Here is a 14,374-nt window from a genome sequence, read left to right as displayed (position 1 = left end):
AAATGATTTATATGAAATCCTTACCATTCAAACTGAAACTTTTTGATGTCAGAATAAAGGTTGAGGGAGTGTCATACTGATAAGTGATACTGGTTACTATTGAACTGGGGTGGCGTTGGGGCCAAATCCCATCTGCGGTCCTAGCCATGTTTTCATTGTACAGCTGCTTCATGAGGTGTAGATGATTTTTTGAGAGGGTGACCTTCACATGAATTGTTCAAGCTGTCTCCCTTACACCCTTATTATGCTGTGGTGTGCTCTGTCCATGACCAGGGATAACATAACACAATGAGGGAAGCATGCAGCTACAGCCTTCCATAATGTCATCCTCAGAATCAGTTCCTTTGTGCCCTTCTTGTTCTCTAATCTCTCCCCACCATACTGGTCTCATAGACATCACAGACGGGGATATTTGTTCCACAAATGGGAAAGCGACACAGTAGTAGTTGCATTTATTTTTCCCAGTCCATTCCTCTGTGTCTGTCTAAACCCAAACTGTCCCGAGAGGTTGATGGGAAAGGCTGCATCAACTAGATGTTGCTAAGATAAGACAGCTGACGCAGTTTGCCCTCACTAGCTGTGCTCCATAATTGCGAGAGAGAGAGAGAGCGTTGCGGTTGGGAGGCTCAGCCAACCTTCAATGCAACATAAACATTGTGTATTAACCAGAACCGTAGACCATTGCAAACAGCCGCTTGTTCCAGAGCCCAACTGCCAGAGATGATGGTAATGCGTTCTGTTGGTCGCGCAAGATACGGGAAATCTTTGGAACTGCGGAAATCCCAGCATGTATTTTAGTTTTGGGCCACAGAGCTGTTTAGCTGCAGAGATGAAATGTCATGTCAAGACACGTTTCATCTTCCCCGTCGCTGGGGCTCTTGTAAACATCGTAGCCTGACCATAGTACATATCCCCAGTGTGTTTCTTGTCAAATCTTTAGGCTTCGCACATGGCGGATCGCGGTTCCGCACCGGGAAGACACTGCATTCCACCCAACGACAAAATCAAAGGGCATTGATCAGAGGGCTGTTTGTGGTGTTGTGAAATTTGACATGGAAACAGGGAGGTAAACTGTAAATGGAGATCTGTTGGTTATGCTCAAAGGGACCGTTTGAATCAACTGGATTTGAAGTCAACTTTTTCCACATTGTTTTGAGGAACCCGATTGCACAATTCTCAGTATAATAACAAAATATATTTTTCGTGTGCATTTGTATCTCAAAATCGTTTTTTTAGAGTTGAACAAAAAAGGCATTCCATTCTAGGGATGCGGGGTCAAAGGTGAAGTGTGCCTAGCCAACCATATTCATCTACAATACCGTCGTCCTCCAGCTCTGTGCTCGTTCCAGGACCTCAAAGTACATATTTGTGAAAGATAAATGAACAACAAAGGATGGTTGGTTCAAAGCAGGAACCACAGGACCTGGCAGAAGTTCTGTATTTGTAGGAAATGTGACATTGCTCTCTCTGGCATTGTTGCTGTTAGCCTTTGCTGAGTTAATATAGCAATGTATTTGTTTGTATTTGGTAGTGTCTTATATAGCGCATTCATCAAGGGGCTGTCCTAATCCACTTCTATTAACATTGCATCATTTGTTGAATCCGATGCAAAAACCACTCAGACACTCACGAGCAGCTGCCAAATATACACGGTCACTCACAACAACACAAAACAAACTTCAGTTTACAAGGACCCCGATGCTATGATTTACGAGGACACAGATGCTTCGGTTTACAAGAACATCAATGTTTTGATTTCAGATTTGTTTTGGAAACTACAATTCTTATAAACGCAGGAATGTTTTTGAAGTATGCGAGAGAAGAGAGTCTGGTTACTACTGCCTATTACGCTACACTCAGACCAGGTGCAAAATGATTGATGGCTGCTATCCATCAGGCCGGGGTAATGGGCTGGTCCCCTTGATGATGTCATGTCCGCCCCCCCCACACCGCCCCCCACCCCCCCCTCCCCCCCCCCCCACTGTCCTCCCACTCCGCAGGGTGAACTCCAGGCTGACGCTTGCTTTTCTTTATTTCTTCTTCAGACTGATTGTTTACTTTGAAATGAAAACGTAATCTCCTCCAAGTTGGGACCAGCAGGCAGTGAAAATATGTGTGCCCCTCAGATCTGAATCGATAAAGATGATTTAGAGAAGATGAACCCTTATGGGTCTTCTAATCTATTCCCCCATTCCCTTCTCTTCCTTCATCTCTTGCCTTCTTTTCCCCTCTTCTTTGGCTACTCCTTCTCCCCCTCACTTTGTTGTTGTGTACGTGTGTGTGTGTGTGTGTGTGTGTGTGTGTGTGTGTGCTCTAACAGGCAGCAGTGTAATGGTTTAACAAGCCTGTGCTGCAGAGGGTGTAACCCTCACTAGCTCTAATTAAAGACCCGGGACGCAGAGTAAGTTAGATGACTGTTCCCTGCGTTAGAAGAGGGTGTGTGTGTGTGTGTGTGTGTGTGTGTGTGTGTGTGTGTGTGTGTGTGTGTGTGTGTGTGTGTGTGTGTGTGTGTGTGTGTGTGTGTGTGTGTGTGTGTGTGTGTGTGTGTGTGTGTGTGTGTGTGTGTGTGTGTGTGGGGAAGGAAGAGGGGTGTGGTGGGGGGGGGGGGGGTGTAATGTCCCCTTGTTATGTGCAGGTGGCTGGATGTAAACTTCTGCTTTTATCTTCACTTTGAAACGGGGGCAGGCTACGGGGCCTGCCCAGGTGCTATTAAGAGGAGGATGAGAGTGATAGGTGTGTGTGTGTGTGTGTGTGTGTGTGTGTGTGTGTGTGTGTGTGTGTGTGTGTGTGTGTGTGTGTGTGTGTGTGTGTGTGTGTGTGTGTGTGTGTGTGTGTGTGTGTGTGTGTATCTGTCTGTGAGTGTGTGGTTGTACATTGTGCATGCACCTTGTGTAACTGTTGGCAAACATTACGAGTCGGGCTGAAAGCCGATCGCAATAGATATCTACCAGGGGACAGAGTGACACGATAATGAGCCTTCAACCACTAATGATGAGGATCATACAGACGCTAGTGGTGGTACTGTGTGTGTGTGTGTGTGTGTGTGTGTATGTGTATGTGTGTTTGTGTGAGTAATGATTCAAACTACAGACAACAATCAGAGGCTGTTGGCTGAGTAATTAACTTCACTCACCGTTTATAAGACAAGACAAGAGAGTGGTGGATAAGACAAAAAGTGGTGGGTGTGCGTATTTTGTGGATATGAGTGTATGCATGTTTGCATGGCTGTATGTGCATTGCTGTGTGTGTGTCTGTTTTGTGTTTTTTGTGTGTGTGTTTTGTGTTGTGTGTGTGTGTGTGTGTGTGTGTGTGTGTGTGTTTGTGTGTGTGTGGCTTTGTGTAAGTTTTCATGGCTGTGTGTGTCTGTTTCTGTTTGTATGTGTGTGTGTGTGTGTGTGTGTGTGTGTGATTATGTGTGTGTTTTAGTGTGCGTGTGGCTTTGTGTGTGTGCTTTTTGGGTGTCATTGTGTGTCTCCGATGTATGTCTGTATGTATACCCATGAGCGTACGTCCTTGTGACGAGTGAGCGTGTTCTGTTAACCAATGTCATAAGCTTTGTGGTGACAGAGATTTATTTTGCCGTGAATAGCATAATCCCAACAGCAACACAGTCCCACTGGCGGCTGACTGAAGTCATGTGGCCACACAACGTATGCTGTATTTAATCACTTAGCAGATGAAACAGAGATTAACCATACTGACAATACCATACTGACAATACCTGAGTGCCTTTTTTTATTCGTAGAAAGCGTATTTAGAAACGCTTCCCTGAATGCACTTCAAATCTAAATGTAAGATAAGATGTCCCGATTGTAGAGCACATTAAAAAGATATTTCCTTTCCTGTCGGTACAAGAGTTACGCAACGCCAAACGACCATTCATTTATCAATCCTATCAACAGGGCCGGTTCTACACTGAATTGCGCCCTAGGCGAGACCCCCTCCGAGCGCCCCCCCTCCTGGTACGGAATTGCAGGCTTGCGTAATTGTTGCCGGGGGGGCGCCCTAGGGTGTTCATGTTTAATAGACATGTTTCATTTTGCTTCTTCTTCTAATTCCATGATTAGTCGGAATTAAGGGTGCCACTAGTGGGCACCCCCAACACATTTTGGCGCCCTAGGCGATCGCCTAGGTCGCCTATGGCAATCGCCAGGCCTGCTTATCAACTCAGATGTCTATTCATTGACGCACTACATAAACTTTGACTTTTCCTAATCTCATCCAACAAATTCGGAAGAAAATAGAGTAGTGTAGTGTGTAGCCTTTGCAGTTTGTGGGAGCAAATCACACAATGCGTTGCTATTCTGAACTCATTGTCATTACAATATGCATGCCTGCTGATTGGGAAGGCAGCTCAGAGATGTAGAGGCATGTCTTATTTTAGATCAGTTGCGACTCGTTGTTGTGTTCCAGGCACCAGACCTCCCTCAATAGGGGCGAAAAACAACTGAAAACATCTAGGGGGCTTGGGGATTCATGGGCCATAGTCGCCTAGTGGCCATCGTGGTTCCGTCTTGGTTCTAAAGGCTAGCTGAGTAGGGGCGATAGGTGAATAAGTCCCATTAGTGGCTATAAAGGGTTGCCAAACAAAAGGTTCTGGGTTCAATCTTCAATGTCTCCACCTAGTCTCCCTTTCAAGGTTAAATGTGCACAGTCACTTCTAAAACCAAAAAGAAAAGAGTTTGTTCCACAACTGTTTTCTGTAATATAATATGCAAGCTGCCTTGAAGCCAAATGTGTAAGTGAAAAGGGGTAAATGTCAAAGACAACAAGCATAAAAGTAACTCCAGTAGACCACAAGGAATGTAGTCGGGCAGCATTAATGAACACACACACACACACACACACACACACACACACACACACACACACACACACACACACACACACACACACACACACACACACACACACACACACACACACACACACACAATTTCACAAAGCCTATTAACTAGGCTGATATATATATATATACTGTGTATAATATGTAATTTGCTGTGCTGGCCACTTGTGCCTTTTTTTAACCATCCGTTTAAAAATGGAATCAATTTATTATGCTGCAGAGAATACCAATTTTTCCGAGGAGTGCATGTAGTTATAGCTGGGGGTGTCCACGAAGTTACACTGTTACATTTGTGAAAAGGGCACACACACGTCATGCCGGATTACTTTTCCAGGGTGTCCCTTCTAAAAGAAACCCATGAGTTTTCTGCAAAACACAAGTCGTTTGGACCGGTGAGATCATAATGACTTTGGTTAGTACGGTGAAGTGATTTATGAAGTCGCCATGACAACACACGAGGGCGCTGTTTTGCGCTTAACATCCTAGTTGCCGTTGGAATGCACTGAAATATTAATAACACCTGTTTGATGATGATTAGGCCTTTCAGCTAAATAAGTAGACATACATATTATGAAGGTCTGATGTATGGATGTATAATACTTATATTTATGTAGAAAGTAATTGTCTTCTTGATATCTTACGGGGATTTGATGCAGTAACATGTAGGCGCATGGCTCACCCTATTAACATGACTTTGAAAACCCATCAAATCAACAACGAGGTCTGTATTTTTTGTACGGTAACCCTATAGGCCTACCCTTTATCTTGATTTTTTTGTTACGTGATAATGTACTTTTTTATGAAAGATTTTTCTAGGAGTTCATATAGCCTATCGAGCTCCAAACTTTTTTTCTTTTTTTTTTTGTGATGCGGGCTCCTACGTTTCACTCGCGTCCCCACCCCTCCTCTCTCGTGTTGCCGAGCTGCTGCAGGTTGAATCCATTGCCCCGATTTCCTGTCACATGGTTGGAAATAGGATCCCTCCTCTATACTATCTCTCCCTAATGTCAGTGTGTAGTGGTTGTGTAGTGGAGAGGGACCTGCCTTGAACTTTGGGGACTTTTAACCAGTGGCCAATGAGTTGCACCTCCACAAACCGAGACAGCGCATCAGTGCGTGAGACTCCGCTCACCTGAGACCGAATCCAGCACCGATCGCACAACAAGTCGTCCCATAAATCCAGCTCTCATCTCGTCTTTATTAAGTGTTTTGCGATGGATTCTTTCACAATAACTGCAGCCATTCTTCTCGCTGGGTTTATTTCCTCGGCGGCGTTGAGACACTTCGAAACCGGTGAGTGTTGCAGAACTTTTCTTACTTTTTATTTTTCCTACTTTGTGCAGATTGCATCGCTCTCTCGTTCCCAGCTGCGCTCTCTTGTCCAGTTGCGCGTCTGCGAAACCAACAGGGACAGGTTTTCTCTGTTCGCAACTTCAATGAGACATTCAACGTGTGCTTTTATTATTATTCAAAGTACAGCATTTAAGACTGACGGAGCGACATCCACATTTCCTTATACTTATATCGGATTTAAAGTAGGCTGTTTCATGAATGTTCTTCAGGGATTCCTTATAGATGCCGTGTGTAGGCTACGAACTGTCATGCTCGTTGCATCTATGTGATTGTAATGTTACCTACAATAACACATTTACAAGGCATTATTTAGGATTATGACATTACTTGGGCTCTTAATCCTTGCGGACATTTGTTTTGTAATCTAGTCCCAACTCAGCTGCCAAATGGTCGATTCGGGGAATTATGACACGGGGCGACAGGATATATCCCATTTGTTCACTCCATCATCCTCTGTATCTTGTATTTACCAATAATTTCGTCCATGATGTCTATATAAAAACTGGATGTAGAAATCGATCCAAAATAACACAAAGATGATCTGACTGGCCTCCAGAACTTCAATCATGTAGTACCCAGTATTTTCCAGCCCCCCCAACCCCCCCCCCCCCCCCCCCCCCCCCCCCAGCCCCAAAACCCCAAAACTTTTAGAGTTTAAATATTTAATAATGATGACCACCACACAAACCACACTTCTCCTGCTGTTTTTCATATATAAACGGCAAATCCTCTTGCTTCCTTTTTAATTTTTTTCTATCTCTTAATTATAGCCTTGGATTACAAATGAGAGGGTCGGCCATCTGGGCGAGTGTGTAACTACTCCCATGTGTACCTATGTATTAACAAAGTATTTAAAGCTATGGCATTCCCCCGCTCGCTGGCGGGCAATGAAAGGCAAAGCTCACGATCAGACTTTTAAGTCAACAGTGTCATAAAATAAAAATAATAATTTAATCCAAATCAAAAGAACAACATCTCTTCATGAGGATACAAACAACAACAAGACAAACTGAAACAAGGGTGTCGGTTGCTAAAAGATTAAAATAGAAGCAATGAATAGCTTTGATCTCAGGTAAACTAATTTCAAGGGTTAATTCAGGTTTCCGGAGGACATCGCATGAACTGTTAGTGATGTATGTGATGTGAATCCACTCTGGCTCTATCCCGCTCTGTCACAGACAAGACCAGACGATGGTTTGAGACGCAGAGAGGAGCTGATAGTGACTTTTAGAAACCTGCTTCCCTAAAGATGCTCTGATACCGCCTCTGCCTAATGCTGTCAGCGTTGCCGTAATCAAGTGTCTAACTCAGTTATGTTTGAGTGTTTTCACTTAAAATATCTTCCTCGGCTCTCTGGGTCTATAAGGGCACGTCGGCTCACAGCCAACAGCTGCACACTTCAATATGCACCAAAGGCCTCTTCTCTCCCATACCATAGGAGCACCTGTGTACTTAAACATCTTTGACCTGAATGCATGACGGCGGAAATAGCTGTGGCAGGTAGGTGTTTTGAGACGAGTAGCCTCTGGGTAATAATAGTGGAGGCCGCCTCTCTTCCCTATAGAACACACGCCACAGTCCACGGCCACAGTCAGACCAAGCAACAAGCGTTTCTCCTTCTTATTGGAGACGTTTTTTTTGTATGTGTCTGCTGCTGCTGCTGCGGTGGACAAGTGGGCTTCTTCAGTATCGCTCCACCGAGCTGACGAGAGGCGTTGTAGTCTGTGCGGCCCCTTGTCCTTTCTGTATTCCTACGCAGGGGCACTCCTTATCTGATACATACCGCCTTTTGCTTCTCTGAAAAACCTCTGTGGAGTCTGAGAACAAGCCCATTCATGGCCTGTCTGTCCAGTCAAGCTGGACAGCGGTTTGTGAGTCACTGCTGATAAGTCACACAGTAGCTCCGGCGAAAGGAGAAGTGTATGAGATGCACTCTGGGTATTGGACTGAAACAACCAACAAGCACGTCTCCAGATTTCCTTCCAAACGAGGGGAATATCAGGTTCATCTGGTCCTGAACCGATGTGTTTGGGTTCGGGGTATCGCATGATTGGCAGCTTCTGTGCCGCTTCTCCTTGGTCTGCTCAGGAGATGTGCATGAAATGGCTTGTACCTCAGGGAGATGTTTGTTTAACCATGAGATCTCCTCATGGTTTAGCATACCTGAAGCCTGAGGTCAAGTAGTTGACCTCAAGCTCACCTTATGGAAATGTATAACCGTCATATTATTAGTAATATAAGTACAGAGGGGTGCTCATTATTGGTTAGAAACACTTGTATGATCAACTATTGCACTTGATCACTGCATTATAATGGTGTCCTTCTGGTCAGTGAAGGCAGCATCACCTGATCTATTGCTTTTGGTTAATTACCTATGGTAAAATATAAGTATACCACACACACACACACACACACACACACACACACGCACACGCGTGCGTGCTTACACACACACACACACACACACACACACACACACGCTTACACACGTACATGCTAATCCTAAACCTATATCAACACACTCACACACAAACTCTAATACACACACATACGCCCAGACATGCTAACACAAACACTCTCACACACTCATACACACATACACACATACACATGCACACCCACACACATACACACACAAACCCACATGCAACCTTGTGTTGTGCAGGGCAGCAGCCATGCGAGGCCCAAACAAGCTTGGGTCAAAGTATTCCGCTGGAGTGAGAACAGAGAACAGAAGTTGGGACAGAGAGGGGAATATGATAGTACTTATGTAGTGTTGTTCTGTCACGGTTGTGTGGCTGCCCTGCTGACTGCGTGGATGTTATGGATGGGTATCAACAGTTACCATGTTCTGTGTTATCCCTCCCATCTCTGAATGACAGCAAAATAATATTAACACTAACACGCATTCTGTTGTCCCGTGTGTGGATGTTTTGGTTGGACTGAGCTGTGCAAATGCATCCGACATATACATATGTACACAATGTACAGTATATCCTTTGTACAATGGCTATTGTGTTTATGTTTAGTTCATATACACTATATTAATGTATACTGTTGTAGTGTAGTGTGTGTGTGAGAGAGAGTGACTTGAACAGCATTTCCTATGACCCTGTATTGACTTTGAATAGATGACCTGCGATGCATGTGCGTGGTTGTGGCTGCATGCATGTATATGTGTGTATGTGTGTGTGTGGGTGTGTGTGTGCCTGCCCCTTTTATCGCCATCCACCCCGTGCCAATGACCCAGGACCAGTGTTGCCGGGGGCTACTGCCGCCCTCACACTCTCCCACACCTTCTCACATCTGTAGCTCTCCCTCGACCCCCCCACCCCCCACCCCCCTACAACAGTAGCTACTGAGGCCTGGGCTGTTTAAGAAGGGTCTCCATCACCCTCTGGGGGGGTTAGAGAGAGGGAGAGGGGGAGAGAGAGAGAGAGAGAGAGAGAGGTCTGGTTGTTCTTCTGCCTTTGGAAGATAATGACAGACCGTCTTGTGGTGGTGGTGGTGGTGGTGGTGTGTGGAGACGTAAGCATGTGTGTGCAGGAGGGATGGTGGGATGGTGGTAGCGGTGGAAGCTTGGTCAGCAGAGCAGAGAGGTTCAAGAGTTTAAACCTAAGGATCAGCCCCCTTCCCTGTGGAAGGGGTTTGAGACGTGGGGGAGGAGGGTGGGGGGTCAAATGGGAGATGACTGGGGAGGGACAGGCCTCTGGCTGTCAGATGTGGGCCATGCAGTACTCCTGTTTTTCCAATGACGGAAGATGTGAAACGTTCCTCCACTGATGAGCTTATTTTCTCAGTGTTTGTGTGTCTGTGTGTGCACATACATTAAATGCACACCCCGCAACGTTTCCTCTGACTTATACCATATGCATATTACACACACCCCCATGCTCATGCCTACCTTAAACACTCTCCTCAACACCCATCACTCAAGCTCCGCCTCCGAAGGCTCCATCATTTCACTAAGCCGCTCCCCCCCTCCCCCCCATTGGAGTAGCTCCCCCACGCCTGACATTTTAACACAACCCAGACTCTTTAGTGTTGTATCACACAATTTATTTGCGCTTTTTTATGTTCAACTAAGTGAGAAGTGTGTAATAAATCGAAGGTTATAATAACATAACATAACAGTGTGGGCCCAGCGTACCTCTTTCAGACCGTCTTCCTAGAAGACAAAGTGAGCCACATCCTTCTGGCTCCCTTGTGTGCTGTGCCCATGTATAATTACCCCCGCACCCCGGCCCATATGGAGCGCTCATAAATCTATAATGGAATGCCAGAGAAGGTTCACTTCAGCATGACAACGAAAACACACACAGCAACAAAACTTTACGGCCATATGGCCGCCGACCCGCAAATAAAAAACAACTAACAGCGTGTGTGTCTTTGAATTGATAGACCGGCCGCAAACACACAACTGTTTTCTACTGTCTGCTATAGAAACGGCCTGCCAGCTTTCGATTTAAGCTAATTAGTGTGTGTGTGTGTGTGTGTGTGTGTGTGTGTGTGTGTGTGTGTGTGTGTGTGTGTGTGTGTGTGTGTGTGTGTGTGTGTGTGTGTGTGTGTGTGTGTGTGTGTGTGTGTGTGTGTGTGTGACACAGACACATATGCACAAACAGGAAGAGAAACAACTTTAATTTAGGCTGAATAGTCAAACTTGGCAAACTGGCCAAAAGTACAGAAGAAGTAACAGTGTCTTGCCATTATTGAAGATTGCTCAATGTTCTTGTGGATTGCTGTAAAGAGTCAACCGTCGGCATTCAGCTTCTTTCTTTGTCAGTCGTTAAAGACGTGCAAAAAGTCATCATCATGGAAACTTGCTCATCATGTGACCATCACAACAACAAATTCAAAGCAGTCATGTAAGAGGGATTCTCAAATTCTAATGGTACAGAAGAGGAGTCTTAGACTATATCTGATTGGCTCTTCTTTCCTACAGTATGCAATCAAGCACATCCAGATATGTTTTGGCCAATGCAATGTGAAAAACATGGGCCTAACGCCAAACATCTCTTTCTGCACCTTTTCAACATGAATGCCGGTGAACCACACTTTTCAAGTAAGCGTGACAACCTTGTATACACTTCACACAGCTAGTCATACAGCTATGGTTATGAACTCCAAATACAGGAGAATCTCAAAATTACACTCATGCGCTCCTCAACATCTTCCTGCGCTCCCCACACTGTGCATGTTCTGACTTGCAAAGACGGAGCCAAACTTTTCAGGAATACTCTTGTTCGCTTCGACAGAAAATGTTGTATTTGGCTGGCCCTCAGTAACAGGAGAAGAGGTCCCTTTAGTCCGCGTCCATTGGTTCTGCGTCATTCGGCCGTCCAGTAACTGCCTTTGACCTCAGGGAGGCACCCCAGGAAGGAAGGTCATGTTGTGGGAGACGCCCTAGTCGCTCCATGCCCACCAGGCTCTTGGACCGCCCAGAAAACCACCAGCCAGTGGGATGGAGAAACAGACCCGCTTATTATGAATACAATAGTGGTTATTACTGTGCCACTCTGATTTTCATCCTGTCATGTTCCTCAAAGGATTTCAGAGGCTTAAATGTGTTTGATCAAGGCACCTGTCTCTATCTGTCTCTTTGTGTGTCTCTCTCTTTCCGCCTGCTCTCTTTAGCTCCCTGTGTTCTGCTCTTCTATATGAGCACGGTACTGCGTGGTAAGGGGCAAGGTGTTGAGGGCTTGTCAAGGATGCTGCTGGGTCATCCCTTTGTTATGGGTTGAACCTTTAAGCCCTTTCTCTTTCTCTTTCTCTCTCTCTCTCTCTCTCTCTCTCATATCCATCTCTCTCTGCCTCCTTTTCACATCCATCTCATTTCCTCTTTTTCTACTCCATAACGTCTTGCAAATCAGGCACCTGCCCTGGCAGTTGGTTGTCCCAGAATGCAAAGCAACCCCCTGCCAGATAAACGAGTGGCATGCGGCATGTGGTGGCGTTGTAGGGTGCAGGCGGCCAGCAGCCAACATGTCATATGGGGTGGTTATGTAAAACATCACCATGATTTTTGTGAGATAATGTGACGACGTCCCTAAGCATTGTGCTGTCTGGTTGGGTTTGTCAGTTTGTGCCTGAACGTTGAAGACAACCCCAGTTAAACTACATGGAATTACACTGTCAAATGACTGCCTCTTTGGCGTTTTTCAAAAGGCCGCACAACGGATTTCAAGAAGGCCATTCGCAAAGCATGACGAGGATAAACAACACTTAGGGGTCGAGGAGAACTGACACAGTTCTTGGACCATAGGTTGGCCAAAACTGTGGTTTTTGCGTGTTTTCTGAATGAGCTGAGACGTGTTTACTTTTCAAAAGGGCAATGTGAGTCGTTGACCTGTAGAATCTGTGGTCACGTCCAATGTATTCCTATGTATTTCTATGGGCCTTAGTCTCCTAGCGGCCTTCTTGGTTCTAATCGCTAGCAGGGTAGGGGAACTGAAGGCAAAATTCTAAATTCTCAATACATGCTCATTAGCATAATATTATTATGCTTGACATGTATTCCCTGCACCTTAATTTTAAACTTATGCTTCAGGAAACCCACTCTAGTTGTAGCCCAGCGACACAATCTCGGCCATGGCAGTATGCTCTGCAGCAATTGGGGGCCATCAACCGGAACAGACTTTAGGGCCCTTGTGTTCATTTCCAGATTCTATTAACTCTCACAAACAATTGCCTTCATTATCTTAACCCAATTTAATTCATAGGAAATTTAATTCTATAATAACCGCATCCACCCTGAGGGGAGCCTGCTATCTGTGTTTTGCATTGTTACTGTAATGAGTTGGAACAAAATGTTTTAGGCTTCAGGCGTATTTATTATAACAACAGCAGCCATGTTGACCTCTCACTCCCCATCCAAATGCAATTCAGTGGCTCTTCTGAAATGCAAAATGCATTTCGCTTGGGTAGCCTCATACCAATGTCTTCTATGCATTGGTTTAGCTTTTCAACAACTGTATTAATTAGAACCTAACGTATTATTAACTTGAATTAAGCGGGTATCCTGTATTCAAATGTTAAATGTTGGAAACATTGACGAGTGAGATGTTTTCCGGAAGCCTCCTGTGGCTGAGATTCGAAGCAACCATATATTTTTGTGGCGGGTTGTTTTGAGTTTGCGAGAAGCATAACCAGCGACCGAACGGTGGGATACTGAAGAGCCACTGTGACCTGTCCGGCAGGCTCTGCTTCTTTTTATAATCCCAGTTATGATTGGTCCTTGGCCATTGAGGTCAGTGCTCTCATGCTGAAGAGAGGGAAGGCAACCCCCTCTAAAATAATAAAAATAAAACGAGAGAGAGTCACTCAAAATGCTGTGTCGAAGGGCTTTTGTGTTTGGCTATAAGCAGTTTGTGGCCGGGCAGGGAAATTGTCCCCTTTGACTGCGTACACTACCACTGTGGACCACTAAGTGGACCTGCCCGAGAGTACAAGTCGGCATGGAGAGACTTTGGGCTGTACATTTGTAAGCCATAACAATGGGAAATGTGTGATTCAAGCAGGATGCGAGGGGACACACACAAATCTTAAATAAGTAGCTCAAATGAATATGTAGTGGACCGACTGTACAGCCATATTCTCCTCAATGGCTCAGGAAAATCCTACTTATGAGGTACTGCAGGGAAACGCCTCGGCCCGCACAACTATACTCACAAACAAGCAATTGTCCCGAGAAGCACTGGAGCCAGTGATAGCCCACTGCAACACGATGCTCTTTGAAAGAGGCCTGGAACTCAAAAGGCATGAAACTTAAGTCGCAGGGAGGCCCTGAGTCGGTTGTCTCTCATGTGCCGTAGGTGAATGCAGAATCCCTGAGGCCAAATCAAACTGGCTGGGCCCGCAGCAGCCTACATGGCACCGGCCCCTACAGCCACAAGACATCCATGCGGGCTCCGTGATAGAATGGTGATGAAGGGTTAGGGGGAGCAGTCACACTCGGCCGGTGCCATGAAACACTATCTGCTGGCCGTCAATGGACTCCCAGTAATGGATCCCTTGTCCCAGGCAGGGCAGTGGGATGCCTCCCTGTCTTTTACCAGAGCCATCTGGTTCCCAGGACCACTGAGCTCTTCCCAGCTCTTCCCAGGACCACAGTGTAAAAGGATCGCTTTCACAGACAAGATGAGGAACTGGAGACTAGGAGGGGTTTTAAATGGGGTC

At 45.6% G+C, this 14,374-nt stretch overlaps 1 protein-coding gene across 1 annotated transcript in view; it reads left to right on the top strand.

Annotated features, from left to right (window-relative positions):
* Positions 1 to 6,024: 6,024 nt before the first annotated feature.
* The window catches only part of kremen1 (kringle containing transmembrane protein 1), a gene marked incomplete at its 3' end in the record, with an annotated part of 39,930 nt that continues 31,580 nt past the window's right edge, over positions 6,025 to 14,374 (top strand). The window contains exon 1 of the mRNA XM_084468804.1: positions 6,025 to 6,139. Coding sequence (XP_084324930.1) covers positions 6,061 to 6,139 — 79 coding nt within the window. The 5' untranslated portion in view covers positions 6,025 to 6,060. The remainder of the gene's footprint in view (positions 6,140 to 14,374) is intronic.

Source organism: Micromesistius poutassou, assembly GCF_964030765.1.
Source record: "Micromesistius poutassou genome assembly, chromosome: 5".
Lineage (NCBI taxonomy): Eukaryota > Metazoa > Chordata > Actinopteri > Gadiformes > Gadidae > Micromesistius > Micromesistius poutassou.
This window is presented reverse-complemented; position numbering and strand designations above follow the sequence as displayed.